Consider the following 16,850-nt stretch of genomic DNA (forward strand, 5'->3'; position numbering starts at 1 on the left):
TGACTGGGCTTAAAAAATGGCAGTTCCCTTGGTAGAAAAAAATATAGGTTGTTTTTGTACAGGTGCTTAGGAGTGGGTAGCATTTTTTCTGCCAGAAAGCTCCTGTCAAAAATACAAACCAGGAGGGTTTCTCTTTCTGCCTCTAAATGCTGGGCTTAAAATATGCCTCTAAATGTCCTGACATGCATGGACACATTGTAAAATGAAATAAAAAACAAGAAGCGCACCAGCCTTGCGCATTACCTCAGCGACCAAAATTTATTACTTGTAAAAAACATACTCACAAACAGCGAATAAAATCAGGCATGTAAGTCCTCTCAGGGACTTGAAGATAACATGAGTCCCATCAGGGGAATAGGTGTTCAGTACAGCTGACGCGTTTCGAAGGGAGTCCCTTCTTCCTCAGAGCTAGCTCTGAGGAAGAAGGGACTCCCTTCGAAACGCGTCAGCTGTACTGAACACCTATTCCCCTGATGGGACTCATGTTATCTTCAAGTCCCTGAGAGGACTTACATGCCTGATTTTATTCGCTGTTTGTGAGTATGTTTTTTACAAGTAATAAATTTTGGTCGCTGAGGTAATGCGCAAGGCTGGTGCGCTTCTTGTTTTTTATTTCATTTTACAGTGCTGATTGGGCTTCCCCAGCCTTGGTTTGGAGCTGCACAGCCCTTTATGCAGTGGTGTTCGTTCTCCCCAGGCCTGGTTCCATCTTGTGCCACCTGTCTGAGTCTTGGAGCGCAGGAGAATTCTTTTTCGTTTTTCCATGCATGGACACATAGCATAGTATTGAGCTGCTTGTACAGGCAAAACACAAACCACAGTAGAAGCAGCATTTTGTAAGTGTGCATGGACACTAAAACACAGATTCTTCAGACAAAGACCATTTTTAGTCAGGCTTGCAGTGTGTTACAAAGATATTAAATATGATGATATGGCAGAAAACTGTGTAAACTAAAGTATTTACCATGAATTATTCACTAAATTGAATTTTTATGCATGATCTTGACATATAACCAAGTAAAGGGCACGTATGAACATAACTATTGGGCTACTCTTTGGGGTTAATTTGCTAAATGCAAACAGACTTGTCCACTTTGCAAAGTGCGGTAGCACTCTGCAAGTGTAGTTGCTCAAGAGCTTATAAATGAGCAAACGTTCTGCTGACTTCCATCATCCAATCATGTGCAAGCAAAAATGCAGTTTTTTGTTTTCATTTTGCTTGCACATGATTGAGCATTCTTTGCAAAGTGAAGCTTTACCTCATTTACTAAGCTCTGGAGCAACTCCACTTTCAGAATGCAACTGCACTTTGCAAAGTGCACAGTCGATTTGCCTTTAGTAAATCAACCCCTTTATCTGTAAAGACAGACATTGTTACCAGACCTGCCTTTTTGTTTTAAAGAAGAACTGAATTTCTGGGTCCTGTTCAATTCGGTGGCCCTGTTGTCCCTTAAACACACCTCTTATTACTGTCTGTAGCCCCACCCCCTTTTAAATGCCAAATTATGGATATTCCTGCGGGGAGAAGTACAGTCAGCATGGAGCACCATCCCTTCTCTAAGATGAGTGATCTGTCACTCTTATGAAGGAACAATCAGCACTGCTTGTTCATTTGTAATACAGATCACTCAGAGCTGCAGCTCTGTGTAATGTATCTGTCAAAGCTGTATGCTGTATGTTTACAAAAAGCAACAGATTACACTGAGTGCTGCAGCTCTGAGTGATGTTTTACTATTATAAATAATTCAGCAACAATTATTGTTCATTCATAATAATACCAGATAACTCAGCACCGTGTGATGCATCAGCCAGACCATGTATGTGTAAAAGTAGCTGTTGATAGACACACAGGTCCCTAGGCTGTGTGATCAGTTTTAAATGGTAGTTCTGGTCTCTAGAATAGTTCCTGCTGCCAAAACTCTCACTTACAAATCTGTCTCTTTTCCAACTGCATTGTCAGATGGGGGGAAGCTCTCCAACCCCGCTGCTTAGAAACCAAATTACAGTTTTGAACAGGAGCAAGTGCACTATGCACTATATACAGTGCTCACAGAGTACACTCCTTTTGAAAAGTAAGATTTTCAATATCTCAATGACCACAAGAACGATTTCCAAAATGTTGAGTTTTATAGAACATTTGTTTAGCTCATTACATGAAAGTAAGGTTAGTAATATAACTTAGATTACAAAATCTTCAGCTTTACTCCAATTAGTACATGCAAAAATGAATACACCCCACAACAAAAACTACTACATCTAGTATTTGTATGGCCTCCATGATTTGTAAGGACAGCACCAAGTCTTCTAGGCATGGAATGAACAAGTTGGTGACATATTGCAACATTTATCTTTTTCCATTCATCAAGAATGACCTCTTTTAGAGCCTGGATGATGGACGGAGAGTGATGCTAAACTTGCCTCTTCAGAATTCCCCATCGGTGTTAGATTGGGTTCAGATCAGGAAACATACTTGGCCACTGAATCACTTTCACCCTGTTCTTCTTCAGAAATGCAACAGTGGGTTTAAATGTGTGTTTTGAATCATTGCCATGTTGGAAAAGTGCACGATGACCAAGGGCACAGAGTGATGGAAGCATCTTCTCTGTCAATATAGAGCAGTAATCTATGAATTTGTGATACCATCAATGAAATGCAGCTCCCCGACACCAGCAGCAGTCATGCAGTGTAAGGGACCGCCCGGCGGTACTACTAGCACTCCACTGAATAGGCGTCCCCAGCGCACGGAATCTAAGTCCTAGGGTGCTTGTTCACCAGGGCCCCTGATGGTGGGGATGGACTTGGAGCTCCCTGAGACCAGGTCGTGACTACCGGGTGCGCCCGTCAGTGGTAGTAGTATGCGCAAGGGGCTCCCACGGGGAAGAGTCTGACGTGAGGAGGTCGGAAGACCCCACTGCAAGGGATGGATGGATGGATGAGCAAGGTCAGACGGGCCGGGTAGGTAACAGAGAGGACGGCAAGGTACAAAGCAGCGGGCATAGAATGGTCGGGTCACACGCCAGGTCAGCAACAGCAGGTCAAATCCAATAGGGGGCATCCAGGAGAGAGGTCAGGCAAAGCAAGGGTCAGAGCAGGAGAAAGCAGCAAGGTCAGGTTCAATCCGGGTCAAAACTTACAAGGGGTACAGGATCACAGGTTCACAGGATGCAGGGAAGACCAGAAGGCACTGAATGACAGCTCAGGGCCATTTAAATATCCCGCCCTGCGCTGCCATTGGTGCCCAGCGGGCGGCCGCGGCTTCTACTGCGCATGCGCGAACTCGAACGCCGCGGCCGGCCCGGACCTAGTGCCCGTGTCCCTGCACAGGGCGGTGCACTGCGCCTGCGCCGGGACCATCGCGGCAGGGATCGAGGAGATCCCTGACATTGCCCCCCCCCTACGGGCAGCCTCCGGATGCCCACCCGATCTCTCCACCACGGGTGATCGCGAAAAAACCTCCGGACAAGTCTGGGTGCATGGACATTATGGGCCGGTTCCCAGGAATTGTCCTCAGGGCCATAGCCCTTCCATTTGATAAGGAATTGGGTCTGGCCTCCCCTCCTTCGACACTTCAGGATTGTTTCAACCTCAAACTCTTCTTCTCCCTCGACCGTTACCGCTTCCGGGGGTCTAGATTCCCGGTCAGGGAAGGCATCTGGGACCACTGGCTTCAGCAGGGACACATGGAAGACCGGGTGGATCTTGAGCGTGTCAGGGAGGACGAGTTCGTAGGCTACTTCGTTAACCATCCGTTTAATGCAGAAGGGGCCTATAAATTTGGGTCCCAATTTCTTTGACGGGCAAAGCATCTTTAAATTGGACGTCGCCAGCCAAACCTTCTCCCCAGGCCGCAATACCAGATCTCCTCTCCGTTTCCTGTTGAATGCTTTCCTGTAGTCTTCCTGGGCCCGACTGATGGCCTCTTGAAGCTTCTTATTGTTCGCAGCGAAGAACGTTACCACATCTTGTGTTGCTGGTACTGGGCATTCCGAAACCAAATCCGGGAGGAAGACTGGGTGAAAGCCATAGTTGGCAAAGAACGGGGACTGCCCTGTTGCTGAGTGGCGGGCGTTGTTATACGCAAATTCCGCTAGAGGTAGAAGTGGCAGCCAGTCATCTTGAGTAAACGAAGTATAGCATCTTAAGTATTGCTCTAAGGTCTGATTGGTCCTTTCGGTTTGACCGTTAGTTTGAGGGTGGAACGCAGAGGAGAGAGATAATTTGATGTCCAGGGCTTTGCACAGTGCTCTCCAGAATCTGGACGTGAACTGGACCCCTCGGTCCGAGACAATGTCTTCAGGGACCCCATGCAACCTGACTACCTCACGAATGAAGACTCGCGCGGTCTCGGCCGCCGAGGGGGTTTTCTTCAATGGGATGAAGTGGGCCATCTTGGACAAGCGGTCCACGACCACCAGGATTGCCGTGTGGTCTCGGGATGGCGGAAGCTCGACTATAAAGTCTAATGAGATCTTTTGCCAAGGTCGTTCAGGAATAGGTAAGGGTCGCAGCAGACCCCAAACCTTGTTTCTTGATGGCTTGTTCTTCTGGCAGGTGACACAGGACCTTACATAGCCCTTACAATCCTTAGCCATGTCTGGCCACCAGAATGAGCGTCGGAGAAGTTCCAGGGTCTTTTCTGGGCCAAAGTGCCCCGCCATCGGGTGGTCGTGGCAATGCCCCAAGACCAGGGTTCGGGCTTCTTCCGGCACCACAATTCGATCTTCCCTCCATAGGAGTCCCCCCTTGTTCTGGAGCGGCCCTCCGCCTGGGGCAGAGAAGTTTGTGGATGCCTCCATTAGCCTGGAACGAAGGTCCGACTGAAGGACCAAGAAGTTACCCGAGGACAGGATGGTGTCGGGTACTGGGATCTCCTTGGCGTCTTCGTACATCCGTGATAACGCATCCGGCTTAGTGTTCTTTGATCCTGGCCGGTACGTAATGTGGAAGTTGAATCTTGAAAAGAATAGTGCCCATCTCGCCTGTCGCGGGCGTAGACGCTTGGCGGTTCTCAGATACTCTAAGTTCTTGTGGTCAGTAAATATTAAGATGGGGTGCACCGCACCTTCCAGCAGGTACCTCCATTCCTCTAACGCCGTTTTGATCGCTAATAGCTCTCGATCACCGATATCATAGTTCCTCTCTGCTGGGGTAAGCTTCCGTGAGAAGAACGCTACAGGGTGGAGCAGTTCCTTGGTGCCTTTTCGTTGGGAGAGGATGGAGCCTACCGCATTCTCCGATGCATCTACCTCCAAGATATAGGGCAGGGCGGCGTCTGGGTGACCCAAAATGGGTGCCGAAGTGAACAGCTTCTTCAAGGCTTCGAAAGCTCCCTGCGCTTCTGGTGTCCATCTGAATCGGGTTCCCAGCTTGGTTAGCTGAGTAATGGGGGAGACCAGACCCGAGAAGTTCTTGATGAACTTCCGGTAAAAATTTGCAAAGCCGATGAATCGTTGGACGCCTTTCCTGTCTGTGGGTTCAGGCCAATCCAGTATTGCAGCGACCTTCTGGGGATCCATCGCGACCCCCGCGGTGGAGATAATCAGGCCCCAGAAGGCAATGCTGGATTGTTCAAAACAACATTTCTCTGCCTTGGCGTACAACCCATGCTGCCGCAACCGCCCCAATACTTTTGCTACATGTATTCTGTGTTCCCCCAAAGATGGGGAGAAAATCAGAATGTCGTCTAAATAAACGATCACAAAGACATCCAGAAAGTCCCTAAAAATATCATTCACAAAGTGTTGAAAAGTGGCCGGAGCATTGCACAACCCGAACGGCATGACCAGATATTCAAAATGACCGAAGCGGGTGCGGAAGGCCGTCTTCCACTCGTCCCCCTCCCTTATGCGAATCAAGTTGTACGCCCCCCTCAGATCCAGCTTGGTAAAAACCACTGCTGACTTTAAACTTTGGAACAGCTCTGGTACTAACGGTAGTGGGTAACGGTTTTTTATCGTGACCCTGTTCAATTCCCTGTAATCGATACACGGCCTTAAGGTTTTGTCTTTCTTTTCAACAAAGAAGATTCCCGCCCCCGCCGGTGAAGTGGAGTGGCGGATGAACCCCTTCTGGAGGCTATCCTCGATATATTCCTTTAGGGCCCCCAATTCGGGCTCTGAAAGGGGGAAGATTCGCCCAAAAGGAATTTCTGAGCCGGGTAACAGGTCAATGGGACAGTCATAAGGGCGGTGGGGGGGTAGAGTATCGGCTCCCCGTTTGCTGAACACATCTAGAAACCCATGGTAGACTGCAGGGATTACTTGTTTTAATTCAGCTTCCCCCTCAGAGCACAGGAGGATTTGGGGGGCCCCCGGGCCCGAAGTGCGGCAGTATACCCGACAGTATGGGGAAGGGAACGTGATTACTCCGGTCTCCCAGTCGATCTGGGGGTTATGGGCCCGTAACCATGGGAGCCCCAGAATGACTGGGAAGAGGGGTGAAGCTATAGCATCCAGGCGGAGGAGTTCCTGGTGCTGGCCGGCAATGATAGTGGTGATGGAGGGGGTTTCCTGGTTCACTACCCCCGATTTTATTCGGGAACCGTCGGCCAAATAAATATTGAACCCCTTCTGTTTCAATAGGAGAGGAATACCCTGCTGGTGAGCAAAATTAATATCCAAGAAGCAGCTGCATGCCCCAGAGTCAATTATGGCCGATACTTCCACGGTCCTTTCTGGAAGCTGAAAGGAAAGGGGTACCACTAAGTATTGGGATGGACCAACATTGCCAATGGATAAGGAAGAAGAGGTGCACTTACTCAGTTTCTGCGGGCAGGAACGTGCCATATGACCAGCTTCGCCACAATAGAGGCACAGGTTCTGGGATCGTCTGCGCAGATGTTCCTCTGGGGATAGTTTAGGCCGTGCCAGGCCGAGTTGCATGGGTTCGGGGTTATCTCCAGGTGGCCGGTTTTGGATGATTGGCCTAGGTGTTTGACTGGGACCTTGAAATGATCCCCAGGGGTTTCCCTGACCCTGGCCGGACCTCTCAAACCTGCGTTCCCGCAGTCTACGGTCAATTTTAATGGTCAGTGCTATTAAGTCCTCTAAAGTCTCAGGTACCTCCACCCGGGCGAGCTCATCTTTCAGGCCTTCTGATAGGCCTATACGGAACTGATGCAGGAGTGCGAACTCGTTCCAGAGAGTATCCCCTATCCACCGCCTAAACTCAGATGCGTACTCCTCCGCCGCTCGGCGGCCTTGCCGGAGCGTGTACAGAGTAGCTTCAGCAGAAGCTGCCCGCTGCGGGTCATCATAAAGGATGGTCATTGCATCAAAAAAACTGACAACCGAACTGAGGTGAGGGTCATTTTTTCCCCGTAATCGATGGGCCCAGTCTTGGGGTTCACCCTGCAGGAGGGAGATGACGAACCCCACCTTCACGGATTCAGTCACGAAGGTTCGGGGTTGTAGCTCAAAATAGAGGAGGCAGGACTCGCGGAATGATCTGAAGCGTGTGCGGTCCCCGTGGAAACGTTCCGGTAAGGGTACTCGGGGGTCGGCCGCCGGGAGTGGTGCGGATGCCCCAGACACCAGCACAGGGGCTGCTACGGCTGGAGGTGCGGGGACCGCGGCCTGTGGGACGGGAACGGATATAGTGCAGGTCTGGAATTGGGTTTCAATCTGCTGACATCTATCCTGCAGGGCCGATACGGCCTGTGTCAAATTAGACAGGTGCCTGCAGATCTCCTCAAGCGGCGAGGGGCCTCCTCTAGACTCAGTCATGGCCTTCTGGTACTGTAAGGGACCGCCCGGCGGTACTACTAGCACTCCACTGAATAGGCGTTCCCAGCGCACGGAATCTAAGTCCCAGGGTGCTTGTTCACCAGGGCCCCTGATGGTGGGGATGGACTTGGAGCTCCCTGAGACCAGGTCGTGACTACCGGGTGCGCCCGTCAGTGGTAGTAGTATGCGCAAGGGGCTCCCACGGGGAAGAGTCTGATGTGAGGAGGTCGGAAGACCCCACTGCAAGGGATGGATGGATGGATGAGCAAGGTCAGACGGGCCGGGTAGGTAACAGAGAGGACGGCAAGGTACAAAGCAGCGGGCATAGAATGGTCGGGTCACACGCCAGGTCAGCAACAGCAGGTCAAATCCAATAGGGGGCATCCAGGAGAGAGGTCAGGCAAAGCAAGGGTCAGAGCAGGAGAAAGCAGCAAGGTCAGGTTCAATCCGGGTCAAAACTTACAAGGGGTACAGGATCACAGGTTCACAGGATGCAGGGAAGACCAGAAGGCACTGAATGACAGCTCAGGGCCATTTAAATATCCCGCCCTGCGCTGCCATTGGTGCCCAGCGGGCGGCCGCGGCTTCTACTGCGCATGCGCGAACTCGAACGCCGCGGCCGGCCCGGACCTAGTGCCCGTGTCCCTGCACAGGGCGGTGCACTGCGCCTGCGCCGGGACCATCGCGGTAGGGATCGAGGAGATCCCTGACATGCAGCCCCACAGAAGGACACTGCCATCACCATGTTTCACTGTAGGTACCATGCATTTTTCTTTGTACTCCTCACCTTTGCAACACCACACAGTTTTGAAGACTCCACTTCCAAAAACATTAATCTTGGTCGCATCCCTACAAAGTACAGAGTCCCAGTAGTCTTCTTTTTCAGCATGGGCCCTGGCAAATTCTAGGTGGGTTTTTTTGTGCATGAGCTTTAGGACTGGTTTCCTTTGTGGACGACACCCATGCATGTCATTCCTCTGCAGTGTACGCCCTATTGTGTCACGGGAAAGAAACACCCCAGTTTGGCTTTCTACTTCTTTAGCTAACTGCTGTGAACTTGCATGGTTATTTTCTGCAACCCTTCTCATCAGAAGATGCTCCTGTGGAGGTGATAACTTCCACGGACGGCCTCGATGTCTCTGTGAGAAGATTGCAGTTCCATCTTTGTTACATTTTTGTATCACTTTTGCTACATTATTCTGACTAAGTAAAGCTTTGCTGAACTTCTTGCAGCCTTCACCTTTCTTGTGTAAAGAAATTATTTTCTTTCTCAGGCCTTGTGACATTTCTCTTCCATGTGGTACCATTGCTGACAACATGAAATGGGAAAGGGTTTTCTTTGTTAAGTAACACCCTTTTATAATCAACTGTCTGCTGGACACCTGTTTAATAAATAATTAGAATTTTTGTTAATTAGGATTTTGTTCTCTAAAATTTAGCTTTGCTTCTAAGACTTTCACTTGGGTGTATTCATTTTTGCAGCATGGTCTTGAATGAGTTTGTTAGGAAAAATACTTTTTGTGTGAGCAAATAACAAATCTTGTTTGCAATCAATGGCCTGCATTTGTGGGAGTATTTTGTAATATACTGTCCCATAGAAAATGTTGAAAGGAAACTAAAGGTTTTCTGACAAATCTATTGGGGTGTACTCATTTATGCTGATATATATATAAAACAACCTGTTAACTGACTTCCACACTGTCAATGTTTGTCTAATGGATTTTACAGATAATGGTTTTTATTTACACATACTTTAACAGCTTTCCTGCAGCTCTATAGCAGATATACTGCTACAGGGCGGCAGGGGTGTGCACAATCACGTATATATGTGATTTTGCATTTCCAGGTAAAAGTCGTGCGTGAGCCATGGCTGTCAATCACCAGCTCCCGGTGATTACCCGCCGGCGCACAGTGATTGCCGAGCATCTCCGACAGGGAGGAGGACTGTTTTGTTTACTAACAGTCCTTCTCCCTGTCAGCTCGGACACACTGATTTGGATGGCTGGGCACAGCACAGCCATTCAAAGCAGTGTGCTTACAGTGAAGCACACTGACATGGCCCCCTAGTAAAACACTCCCTGCACACAGTTAACTCTTTGATCGCCCCTCATGTTAACCCCCTTCCTGCCCAGTGCCGTTAGTATAGTGTCAGTGCTTTTTTTTTTAGCACTGATCACTGTATTGGTGTCACTGGGGATGTTAGTTACACCAAGTCAGTTCCTCCCAGTGTCAAAATGTCCATCGCAGTCCCGCTATAAGTCGCTGATAGCCACCATTACTAGTAAAAAATAAATTAAAAATTCCAGTGTCTATATCGCCATTTGTAAATGCTATAACTTTCACGTAAACCAATTAATTTACACGTATTGGGATTTTTTTTTAGCAAAGACATGTAGCAGAATACATTTTGGCCTAAATTTATGACGAAATTTGATTTTTACATTTTTTTTACTGGACATGTCTAATATCAAAAAGTCAAAAGTATTGTTTTTTTCTCAAAATTGTCAGTGCAAAAAATAAAAAAACACACAGGCGATCAAATACCACCAAAAGAAAGCTCAATTCGTGGGAAAAAAAGGACGGACATTTCATTTGAGTGCAGCGTTGCATGACCGCGCAATCATCAGTTAAAGTAAAGCAACGCCGCAACGCAAAAAATGGCCTGGTCAGGAAGGGGGGTAAATTCTCAGCAGGGCAAGTGGTTAAGGGAGAGAGGGTTAAGGCACAGGATATATACTTAAAAAAAAAAACAAGAAATGACTCCAGTCAGATCAGAGGTAATGAGCATTTAAGCCGAAACCAGCAATTCTGTAGTACTTGTAACACTAAACAACAAAGATACTAAAAATGAGAAGCACTGACTTCTTGCAAAGTCCTCTGGCAGCAGCTTTAACCCAGCTCTCCAGTACAACCTCAGCAGTGAATTTCCCCTTCTGGGTTCTCCTAGCTGACAGCAATTCTTCTGCTTCACAACTCCTGGATGCACCATCCAGCAAGGGAGTGTATAAATCTTTCAGGCCCGTAGACTCAGGCCTCTCCTTAGCTCAGCACACTCTCCTCAGACATCAGGCCTGGGGGCATAGGTACATACAGCAACACACACTCCCTAGGAAAAACTTGGGAGGTAAGAGAGATTCTGGAAGGTTCCCCAAATATTTCTATTCTTCTCCTAGCCTGCATCACTGGCCATAAACCTCATAAATATTTGTAATTTCTATCCAAGCACATCATTGCCAGGGACACTGCCCAACAGCGAGCAGAAGCAAACAATCCCCCAAAACTTAGGGGAAACTCACAGAAACGGAAATATCAATTAGAAGTGAGGTTGACTACAACCCAGCAGCACTAAATTTAGACTAGGGACACTCCTGCATGGGGAAAGGTCCCAATAAATAAAACATTTTGTGTTTCTAAGTTAAAAGCACAATAGGTTTCACAAGAATTAGATACTGCTGAATTCCAACATTTGCCTGCCACAGTTACTACTGCTCTTCCCTCCCCATTCTTCCTGATTCTACAACATAAGAGCCTTCTAGACAGCTTGCATTTTGACAGCTCAGATCACAAGAGAGAATCTATAAATTCCCCTCATCGACGCTAACCAATCTGATAGGAGGCAGTCACTGCTTGTCCAATAATTTTCCAACTGGCTCAGTCAATTTTTAAATCAAAAATTTTTTTGAGCCTGCTAGTGTTTGCAGGGACACCCATGCCAGAATCAGCAGGAATCAGCTGAAATTTCAAGATATCTATGGGGGCCTATGTTCTGGTGTTTGTACTGGGTTCCCCAAACTGCCTTATTATCCATGTCATATATCATCCTCAGAACGACAGGGATAGCCGCACAGAGGAGAGCCAGGAGCAGTAACAAAGATGTTGGTACTTGGCTTAGAAATGTTGAAGAAATCTGAAACTCTGCTGTGTCTGCTCTCCTCTGACAGAAGCTGATGGCAGGGAGAGCCAGCATCAAGTGCAAATATGCTGGGATTTCTAGTAAATGAAGAGTTACCTGTGCTGCCGGCTCTGCTCTGTGTCATCCTCAGGAAGATATAGGACATGAGTGATAAGGCAGTGTTGGGAGCCAAATATAAAGACCAGAATACATTCAAGAAGTGATGAGAGTGAGGAGGGAGGAAAAGCAGCAATTATGACATTGTCTAATTCTGACGAAAAATACATGGCATGTAACTTTAGAAAGTACCAAATGGTTTATAGAAAAATAAGTTACCATTCAAGTAATATTAAAGTTTATCTTTTACAGAGCTTCAAAACAAAAAAAGCCCGGTCTGGAGACAAGGTATTATTCAAAGAACACAACCCTAAACCTATCCAGATAGTTTTGAGCTGAATTTGATTATGGTAACAGGTCTGTGAGGTTATATGTAATTTTGGAGCTCTTGTCAAGATCTACTGCTGTGAAGTTCTTCTACTTATCTATTTTCCTGACTTCTTGCACTGCCTTTATTATCAGAATTGTCAACACCATTGATTACAATGAAGAATCTTCCATCAGTCTGACAGGTCTGGCAGCATAAGCAGTGAGATAAACCTTAAAATCTTTCCAGCATAGCTGTGTAAGCAACTATTATGTGAACTATTATGTGGATCTTCGCTACTTTCCACTCAATATAAAACTGTAAAACTGTAAATAATTTTTGAGTGAGCTAGTTGTTGGTTAAATGCATGGCTTATGATGTTCTCTGCGATAGTTAGCCTTTTGATTTTAGTCCACAATATGAAACCTTAATAGGCTATTAAAACCATACTCTTAAGTAATGGTGGTAATATATATTCAGTAAATCATTTTTATGTAGGTTTTATGAGAGCTAGTGATTTTGAATTATACTATCTACCACTGTAACATCAAATTATTTTGACAAAATGACTTATAATTGCATTTTGAAACAGATAACTATGTGGGACTGCAGATAATTCAAACATAATGGTTAAGCAGCACAACATATATAAGGAAATGCCAATCGACTCACCTTCAATAAACCTGTTAACCAGTATGTCTAGGTTGTCTTCCCCTGTTATAGACTGTATCTGCTGAAAAGCTTGTTCATAGGTCTCAACTGTTTCTTCCGTTGGGTCACGTTTTTTTCTCTCTAGTGCTTCTTTTTCTGTTGTCCATGCAATAAAAAAATTAAAGATATTATATATATTTAACATAAACCAACTAAACAAATTGAGACATGTTTCATATCATTGAAAGGCAAAATCCAGCTAAAATCTTTTTATTTTGTTTTGGTTGGAACAGGGGAGAGTTAAAAGCACTGTCAAGTTTTTATTGCGGTTTGTATCACCATTGGGCTGATTTCCCATTCCTTCCTGTCAGGACAGGAAATTAAAGGACATCTTTCTAATAGGGACATAGACAAAAACAGAAATATGTTTTTAGTAGAGTGAGCATGCATTACAGCTTTCAACAATACACTCTCCCCCTATCCCATTTTAATAAAAACTAAAGCAAAAACTGACTGCAGTTAGGTTTTAATGAAAAAGAAATACTAAAGACATAATTCTAGAATGAAGCATACAGCTAAAATAAGTACTCTAATTCATGGGTCCTAAAATCTTTGCATAATAATCTTTGTATTAATCCAGAGTCAGAAATGACAGCCTCAGAACCCGCACATTTATAAACCAAATCAGCAGGGCAGGGGCCCAAACTTGAATATTCATGGGTGCAGCTTATTGGAAAGTGAGCCATCATAAAGGCAGAATCCATCACTGAAGAAAAATGTAATACTGCTATAAATTTTATTAAAAATGCATCGGTTGGCTTCATGCATATCGGACAACAGAGGATAATGCAGAGAATCATCAGCCATGCAGTTTGCAAGGATTCAGCAAGAGGCTGCTGCAAGCAATATAGCTTAGAAGCAATGCTAGCCACAAGTTAGAGGTTGAAAATATTTTCAGATCACAGGACACATTTTTATTTCATTGTTGGTGAAGGTGAACCTTACACTAAGGTTATTCAGAGGTGTTTTAATGTGCATTAGTCTCACGTTCATAGTGCCTTAAGATCAAAGCTCTGTTTTATCTCACTTAAGACTACATCATATACCAGACCCTGTGTGTTTTTTAAGGAGAAGAATCCCCCCAAAAGTCTATAAACAATACTCTAACATATGGACCTCAGTTTACATGCTAAAGGACACGCGAAAGCTAGTGCATGGCACGGAACCAAAGTTGAATTTCACTCGTTCAATCAACATTGACTATTTTTAAACCTTATGCTGCTAGCATTAGTAAACAGATAAGAAAGTACATCATGTTTACTTGCTATAAACTTTTTGTTTGCATTTCTTCACTTACTTTCTGGTTTCCATGCCTAGGCAAATGATGTCATACATCCCAGGAGTCTTCACGAAGGGAGGAGGGGTTTCTCAGCTAGGCACATCCTTCTGCCTACATGCCTGAGCTAAGGGCAGCTGGATTCCAGGAAGTAAATACTACATGAATCATTTGCCCCTACTCAAGATGGCCATAGCCAGAAATGCTAGGGGGATGATTAAAGCATTGAGACATAGATGGATGGGTGAGTTTGTTTTGAATATTAAAAATGAATTAAATAGCGTTTTTGGTGCTCAGATGAAGTGTAGTTCTTGTAATCTATAGTTGGAGCTGCGGTTTACAATTTTCTCTTTCACAAATTATCATTGATGGCTTTAAAAGTGAAGGATGGCAAAAGCTTTTTTGGCTAGACTTCTCTCCTACATCACAGGAGTGCACTTATTAATGCAATCCTGTGACCTGGATTCAGCCAACAGCAGGCGTCACAGACCCAGTCCCAAGGCTCTGGAAGGATCCTGATTCAGCCACTCTCATCCTCTAGACAGCCTGGCGCTCCAGTGAGAACTGAGCAATCAGTGGCGATGTGATAGCTTAGTTCTCAGACCCGGCAGGGTACATGCTGAATCCATAAAGGTGGATATGTATGTGTACTTTTTCAGTTTCCCACACTTCTTCTTTAACATTTGCACTTATAATTACCACGATGAATTTTCTGCTAAGCTCTTACCATCACCGATCAGTGTGGTCTATCACAAAATGTACCCTGCCCCACCAAACTATCATGGAGATTCCCTTGTCTTTCCTATACTTTGAACAGTAAATTTACTTTTCGTTTTTACCACAATAAAAGCCTAAATATTAACATCTTAACATAATAATTTTCAAGGAATTGCAGGCATTTTCTTGACAATGGTAACTAACAGGTTTTGTAAAACAATATGACTGGCACCATCCAAATAAAGGCTCCACATCAAAGACGTTCAACTCCAACCAAGACTTATTGCAGTGATAACACAATGCCCACTCCTAGGCAAAGCCAAGGCCTAAAAATGTTTCACCCACAGAAGGGCTTAAAGGAGAAGTATAGCCAAAGCTTTTTTGGTGTACTTTTCCTGGAGATCACAGGAGTGCAGTTCGTTCTGATCCCAGCCTGAGGCAGCCGCTCTTGTCCCCTCCACAGCCTGGCGCTCCAGTGAGAGCTGGAGGGGCAGAGCAGAGAACCGGAGGCTAACAGTCACCACTCCCTGCTCACAGTGGAGGGGAGAACTGAGCGATCAGTGGTCTTTGATCACTTGGTTCTCAGTGCAGAGTTGGTGGGGGACAGATGCAGCATCGGATCAATGCTGAATCTAGATAGGTGAGTATGAATGTTTGTTTTTTTTATTGAGCCATACTTCTCTTTTATTCAAAGGGACACTCAACTCCAGTCAAGATTTATGGCAGTAACAGCACACTGCTCACTCCCTCACAAATCCATGCCCCCAACATGTTTCACCCACAGCAGGGCTTAATTATGGGGATCCCTATGATTAAGCTCTGCAATGGAGGAATGGCTTTGGGTGGGAGTGAGTGGTGTGCTGTTACTTACATAAACCTTGGCTGGAGCTGAACGTCTTCACTGTGCAGCCCATGATGGACTACAACAGAGCAACAGCACCCGACTGATTTCAGGGAATTAGGGAGGATACAGACTGGGCTGCGAGTGGTGAAAGGGGTTAGGTTCCTCTAACAATATGACTGGCAGTCACCTCTCCTGCGTCGGGCATCAAGCACTTCCTCACTGATAGAGCGCTCCTGAGTTTTGGTTCCCATAAACTCTTTTAGTCTGCGGTCATGGTCAATCACCCGTTGTAGCTCTTTTATCTCTGCTGTGTGCTGGTTCAGATCTTTCTCTGCTCTTTCCTTCATTTGCTGCATTTTTGTTTGGGCTTCATCCCTTCATTAAAAAAAAAAGTAAATATTGCCTTTTTTTGGTAAGATATAAACACATCTACAAATAAATGCAAGTATTGTGTTGTATACAAGTGTTTAATGAATATTTTTTGTGCACCTATACATTATCTAATCATGTTTTAACTGCTGCTCAAAACAGTCCCATAGAAGCGCATATGTGGCTGTATGCAGCAAGCACATCATAAAAATTAATTTTTACTATCAATAGCATGCCATGTATAAAGATCAGGAAGAGCTAGTCATAAAGATGTCACCCACGTATAACACAGACAGCTAAAAGTGAGATAACAAGCACAAAGTACATGATAAGGTTGTGTTATATAACTGCATGTAATACATAACATAAAATCACACATTTACATAAAACGCTTACGTTATGCATAATTGCTAAAGATCAAAGCCTTTAATTTGCAAACACAGTAGCAATTATATTAGATAAAGTGGTGAAGCATACAGCATAGTGATGATGTACAGAAAGAGACTAGAAAGTGATGGCACAGATTCATGACAATAATACTGTAGATCAAAACAAGTCATCATATGAAGAATCGACTCACATACAAGGCTGGATTAATGTAGGGGCTATTGGAGCTGCAGATCCAGGCTCCTACTTTAATATAGGCCAAGCCACCCAAAAAGAATAGGCCGCGGCTACTTTGTGCCTCTAGCACCTCTTCTCCCTTGTCTTTCCCACTGTAGCTGACAAATCCCACCCACCTCTAGAGGCGGAGCACAGCCCCTAGAATTGAATGTTGCCACTTCAAACGTCCTTTGGGGTTTGTCTGCTACAGCGAGAGAAGCTGGATGGGTGCTGTAGGGAGAAAGTAGGCTCTAATGGGGCTCAGGCTGGGTGGAAGTTAGGTGCAAATG

The 16,850-nt window shown here is 45.6% G+C and overlaps 1 protein-coding gene across 1 annotated transcript in view; it reads right to left on the reverse strand.

The window, feature by feature from the left end:
• Positions 1-16,850, reverse strand: part of LOC149451143 (coiled-coil domain-containing protein 63-like) — a 150,760-nt gene that overhangs the window by 91,524 nt on the left and 42,386 nt on the right. The window contains exons 8-9 of the mRNA XM_089690928.1: positions 15,776-15,963; positions 12,713-12,847 (exon numbers count right to left, since the gene is read on the reverse strand). Of these exons, the coding sequence (XP_089547054.1) occupies positions 12,713-12,847; positions 15,776-15,963 (323 nt within the window). The remainder of the gene's footprint in view (positions 1-12,712; positions 12,848-15,775; positions 15,964-16,850) is intronic.

This window comes from Staurois parvus, unplaced genomic scaffold, assembly GCF_062004578.1.
Source record: "Staurois parvus isolate SC_StPar_1 unplaced genomic scaffold, SC_StPar_1.0 ptg000548l, whole genome shotgun sequence".
NCBI lineage: Eukaryota > Metazoa > Chordata > Amphibia > Anura > Ranidae > Staurois > Staurois parvus.